At 40.0% G+C, this 6,029-nt stretch overlaps 1 protein-coding gene across 1 annotated transcript; it reads right to left on the bottom strand.

Annotated features, from left to right (window-relative positions):
• Nucleotides 1–1,019: 1,019 nt before the first annotated feature.
• LOC115365938 (kallikrein-15-like) lies at nucleotides 1,020–4,535 on the bottom strand. Its single transcript, XM_030061168.1, has 5 exons — nucleotides 4,493–4,535; nucleotides 3,988–4,150; nucleotides 1,570–1,853; nucleotides 1,348–1,487; nucleotides 1,020–1,247 (listed from the first exon to the last, which is right to left on the bottom strand). The coding sequence occupies exons 1-5, from the start codon at nucleotides 4,533–4,535 to the stop codon at nucleotides 1,101–1,103; spliced, it is 777 nt and encodes a 258-aa protein (XP_029917028.1). The 3' UTR covers nucleotides 1,020–1,100.
• Nucleotides 4,536–6,029: the final 1,494 nt, after the last annotated feature.

Here is a 6,029-nt window from a genome sequence, read left to right as displayed (position 1 = left end):
AGGAGAAGAAAAGTCTTCATTTGGGTGTGTTTGTGATCTAAATGGACTTTTGCAGTGGTTGTAGTGTTAGTGATATAATCTGACCTTTCCAAAACAGAAAAGTGTATTACAGTAGAGTGATGCAGTATACATTATTCTATATCTGCATGTAACAGTGGGCTTCTCTTTTCTGCTGCCATGGCTTCAATAATGTGACACAGCTCACTAGCTGCTTATGTAAATATAAAAATGTTCACAACAAACCTACTTTACAATCTACATCTGAAGGAAATTTGACAGCTAGGCCTACTGTAAACATACTCTGCACAAGACAGTCTAAGTAGCTCAGACTGCATCTATTACATCAAAAAATGAATTCAGTAATTGTGAAAAATTGCTAGATCCATATGCTATTCCACACCATGAATGGATTTCAATTCAGTATGGCCCGATACACCGGCCTCACAGAAAAGACCGGTGTTTATACAAAAGAAAATCTGCGTGCATACAAATCCTTAGATACCTATTATTATGTGCTTTGTGGTCATGTGCAACAGATAAAATTTTACGACAGGACCAGAGTTTTGCATTTTAGTGCAGATGTCCTACCCAGCCAAACACAAGGCCCGAAGCCTAAACCTTATGATGCCTGGGTTTACGTGCAGTAGATCCAGAAGTAGAAGTGTCTAAACTACATTTATTCATGTCACGATAATTGAACAGCTTTTTTTGTGTGCTTACAAGTACTTTTTGGAGTATTTTTAAAAGTCAGTAAATTTACTTTTACTAAAGTATGTTTTTGCTCGAGTATTGCACTTCACTATTTAGTAATCATATCTATTACTGAGAACAAATGATCAGTGATAGATTGTGGAACCTTTCACAATAAAAGCTCAGTCAGCAAAGATGAGAGGAGGAATAAATTTGGGTGGTACAAGGGTCTGTTCCTTCTCTAATCCCCTAGTTTATTTACTGTTTTCAGATACATAACTCATTTGTTCGGTGATCACTTGTCATAAATGAACAGACACACACACTTGTTTACTCGTAAGGGGATCTGTGATCTTTATTAACTTGTAAGAGGATCTCGTATCTCTTTTAGAACCATTAAGATTCACTAATCACTCCTTACGCATGGTTTCATCAATCCAGTTCCTATAGTGACAAACATCCATGATTACAATTGGGTTTGCACAGTCATCAATAGGCTTGCTGGCAATAACACCGTGCAAGAGCTCATTGAATACTACAGCTGTGCCAGCATCTCCCTGAAAGAGAAGAGAGACAGAAAAAATTTAAATTTAGGGGGTTTTCTTGACAGATAGATAGATAGAGAGATGAAATATTCAACAGTAAAAAAAAGCTTACTGGGCAGGCCTCCACACCAGGTCTGAAGGCACACATGGTGTTTGCCTCGTCACTGTGGTACTTGTCATCCGGTTTATCGTTGTCACCACATGAAGCGATTTCTGTCACAGCACACCTCAGGGATTTGGGAATTTTGGCATCTGAGGATTTTAAGAGAAAAGTCAGGAAAATAACTTTACTTTTAATTGTCAAAATTTAACATAGGATCTCAATGTGCCTCACTTTGGAGATCAGCCTTCTTGGCTCCCCAGCCTCCAATGTCGACCTCCGTCCCCTGGCCTGGTCTGGTGCAGTCAGTGGCAGGGAGCTTGATGATGGGGAGTTCAGGTGAGACATCTTGATTTAGTCTTATGAGCATGATGTCATGAGGCTTGTCATCATCACCTTTGAAGGCAAACTGTTGTGTGACTTGAATTTGCTGTTCACTTTTTATCGACTTAAATCCCTTTTTCAGTCTTTTCCAGAAGCTGAGATGATAGGTTAGGCCAATCTTCACAGTCACAAGCCTGCACAAAATAAGCAAGGTAAACTTGATAAGAGAACTGACATAAATTAAAGCGCCACAAAAAAGCAAAATAAAACATAAAACCTTGACACCATTCTTATCTATATAGATTATTTCTTTCCTATCACACCTTAAAGCAGCCTTTTTCACAGTCCATAGGCCTACTATAACTTATTGTCATTTCCAAGTTTGCAATTAAAAGTGCACGATGAAAAATAGCAGCTGGTCAATAGAGGCAAGGACCCTCAGATGGCAAAAATGTGGTGTAAGTGTGTAAAAAGAATAATATCAGCGAGTTGGCCTGATGATGAGAGCCATGTAGACACAACCATCATATTACGTGCATATTTCACATTTGTCAGTTGAGTCCACAGGGTCCTCATTTCAATCAGCCCTTGGCAATTTTGCCCAATGCACCTTTAAAAGAATGTTCTCTCATCCTTTCATAACTGCATGGAAAAGATCACCCTTGACAAAGTTACTGTTTAAGTAACTCAATAACTTTTACTCCAAGTATATTTTAAATGAGCTAGTCTTACTTTTAGTGAGGTAGATTTTTGCAGCAGTACTTCTACTTAAGTAAAATATCAGCAAAGTAACAGTACTTATACTTGAGCAGCAATTTATCGGACTCTTTCCACCACTTGGTACATCCTAACAGCCAACTGCACATGCATGGCCAGTGGACTATCATACAGCAGATAATCCGAGATCATGATTTCACGCACTTTTGCAAATGACCTAACGATAACCGGTTGGTGCAGTTTATCGCACAACTCCTCGTTATCTCGGCTTTGGAGCGTGGCTCTGTTAGATGTGCTGGTAGTAGTGGTGCTTTCTGCCAGCCAGTTGCACATGCTTATCTGTGATGATGATGATTGCTGACTGTATGTTCCAACTTGGAAATACTGTTGAAGGAAACCAGACAGTACTTGGAGTCCCCGGTCTACACTCACAGCATACATTCATGTGAGTTATAGACATAACTCCAAACTGTAAAAAGGGGCCACTCTTTGTTTTTTGTTGCACCTGCAGGAATGAGGCGGCTGTTTAGTTTTGGGTCCCCCCACCAGTTTGCCTACCAGCCCTGACTGGGATTTTAGGATGCCATCATTTACCTGCTAAACCGTGCCTACGCTCACCTGGACAAAACAGTGAGCAATGTGAGGGTCATGTTTTTTGGTAACTCCAGATGGCCGGCTAAACTGGATGAGAAGCTGACAGCAAAGCAGGTAGATGCCGCCCTTGTGTCCTGGATTGTTGACTACCTGACTGGCAGACCAAGTATGTGCGCTTGCTACGCGTTTCAATCCAAGGGGTCGGCATGGACATTGTGAAGGACTACGAGCACTTGGGAGTGTACATAGACAATAAACTGGACTGGGCTAAGAACATTGAAGCCCTCTATAAGAAGGGCCAGAGCTGCCTCTGCTTTCTGAGGAGGCTGAGGTCCCTCAACATCTGCCGGACAATGCTGAGGATGTTTTATGAGTCTGTGGTGGCCAGCGCTCTCCTGTTTGCTGTGGCACGCTGGGGCAGCAGGTTGAGGGCAGCAGGCATCAACAGACTCAATAGACTAATTTGCAAGGCTGGTGACGTTGTTGGGGTGGAGCTGGACTCTCAGGCAGTTTTGTCAGAGAGGAGGATGCTGTCCAAAAACTATGTCATCTTGGAAAATGTCTCCCACCCACTCCATGACACACTGGTTAAGCACAGGAGTGCATTTGGTGGAAGACTGATCCCACCAAGATGCACCACAGAGTGCCACAGGAAGTCATTTCTTCATGTGGCCATCAGACTTTTTAATGCCTCCCATGAAGGGTCAGACAGTCAGAGGTAAAGGACGTCATAACTGCACACTATTTAAACTGTTGATTTAACCATTTAACTGTGCAATATAGTGTATATATATACAGTATATAAGGTGTATAGAGGTGTATATACTCTTTAACATATGGTCAATTTCTTATTTTCTGTATTTATTGTATTATTTTGTAAGATTAATGCACATATTTAGACTTGATGTACATGATACACATACTTTTGATACAACTTTATACATACTGCACATACTTTTTTTGATTCCTCGGAGATCAAAAAAAGTATTTCTGATATCGATGTTTAATATTTCTTACCGTCCAGCACAGTGAGCAGCAGTGAGGACCCAGCGAGTGTTGAGCAGGGAGCCTCCACAGACAATTCCTCCTTGGACTGACTCCACCTGGACATGGTAAGGCCTCTCCTTTTTACAAGACAGACTCCCAACAATTCTCTTTTCTACGCCCTCTGATGCTGCACCTGTGAGGGACAGAGGGCAGGAGAGCAGAGATTGCCTGGCTGAGTGAAATGACTCCTGGGTGTCTTCGCTCTGAAAGCTTCCCACTCAGCCCTGCTCATGTCATGGCTAGTCTGGGTTCACACATGGAAGGAGCTCTAGGTTGTTTAAATGAGAAGACCCGAGACTTTTTTTTTTTTTTCCAATTTATACTTTCATATTAAATTCATTTAATACACTTAAATGGTTTAGCCAGTGCACTGGTAAAAATAATGCTGGGTTCCTCCAAAGCATGATAGATTGCATTTCAGCTCCTCTAAAAAAGTGCAGAAAATCTGAATGTGGTAGAAGAATGAAAAACTCACCAGCTAGCATCAGAGCGAGAAGAACGAGGCATAGCTTCATCATGGTCCCTCTGAACGAAATAACTTAACAGGGTGATGCCTCAACATTTATATGGAACTGATCAGATCAATACTTTTTCTATTGGCTGCCCCTGTGGGCAGAGTTGACGTTTTACCAAATTATATTTGACTATCAGACCATACACAGGTCCTTCTTGCCATAGCCTTTTATGGCTATGGATGCTTATCCACCTCAGGGTAATGGGCGGTGATGAAGGCAGGACGAAGAGTGCTGATGCAATGGAAAAGGAATGGAAAAATTTAAGTTTCAGTTTCCATTTTTAAAAAATCATTACCCAATTTTCTCTTGGGGATTAGTGAAGTATTTCTGATTCTGATTCTGATTCTGGTTTTGACACTCTAAGTAGTCAATACTGTTGGGATCTCAGAGACAGAAACAGCAGGTTTTGCAATGTCGGAGGTAACTTCCTCCTTCCTCAGAGAGCGTCCAACTGACAGCCAGAGTGGCATGTCAGCCATGTCTGACCAAAAGAAACGAAAAACGTCTTTTTAGTGAAAAGGAAGACATGATGAATATGTTTGAACTACCACCATTATCCATTATTTTATTTTAAATTAACTGTTAAAAATTATTATTGAACAGTTTAACAGCTTTGACAGACATTTATTACACAAGTAAGATGACAGAATATATGTATATGAGGGAAAGACAGTAACAAGTCCTATTCACTGGAACATCGTTTCTAATTGTATTTGTGTTGTTTTCTAATTCAATTTATTTCCCTTTTCATTTCTTCATGATCATTTATTTGTTTCTATATAGTTTGTTTCAGTGGCTACAGTCTGACTCTGGTGTGTTCGGATGTTTGTGTTTACACATGTTGCTTATGTTGTGAATTAATACATTTAAGGAGAGGAAACAGAGGAAATAAAGAGGGAGGTAAAGAGGATGTCTGGAAGTGCAACCAGTTATATTTATTATGCATATACATATGTATAATACATATTATACAGATACGTGTGTGTGTGTGTGTGTGTGTGTGTGTGTGTGTGTGTGTGTGTGTGTGTCTCTTTATTTCCTATCTTCATAATTGTATGACCATATGAAAATTGAGTTCCTTATCTTATGAAAAGGCCTTAGGGGTCATCTTAAAACATGCAAAACAGTCAAACTGTGTTGAGCGGTTATCAACACAAATGCTTTGAAACATTCATGAAACACTTTCCAAATAAATTTCAGAAATGCACCAATGTAAAACTAAGAAAGTCTTTCTGGATGCCTGAAAAGCAGATTTTAGTGAAATGTGATTTCAGTGATTTCAAATGCCAAAGGTGATTTGTCATTGTTGTATCATTGTTAGCAGCCACACCAACAGACCAGAGACAACCAACTTCTCCAAAACTTAATGAAACAGACTGTCTTGATAGTGGTAATAAAAGCTTTTTTTATTAGTTATCCTACAATCATCAGTATTTCCTCAATAAAGGCTGTGATTGATAAACATATGAGTTTGTTCATGAATGGTTCAGAACAAAC

The sequence above is a fragment of the Myripristis murdjan genome, chromosome 9 (assembly GCF_902150065.1).
Source record: "Myripristis murdjan chromosome 9, fMyrMur1.1, whole genome shotgun sequence".
NCBI classification, from domain to species: Eukaryota; Metazoa; Chordata; class Actinopteri; order Holocentriformes; family Holocentridae; genus Myripristis; species Myripristis murdjan.
The sequence above is the reverse complement of the archived record's forward strand: the minus strand, read 5'-3'. Positions and strand labels throughout refer to the sequence as shown.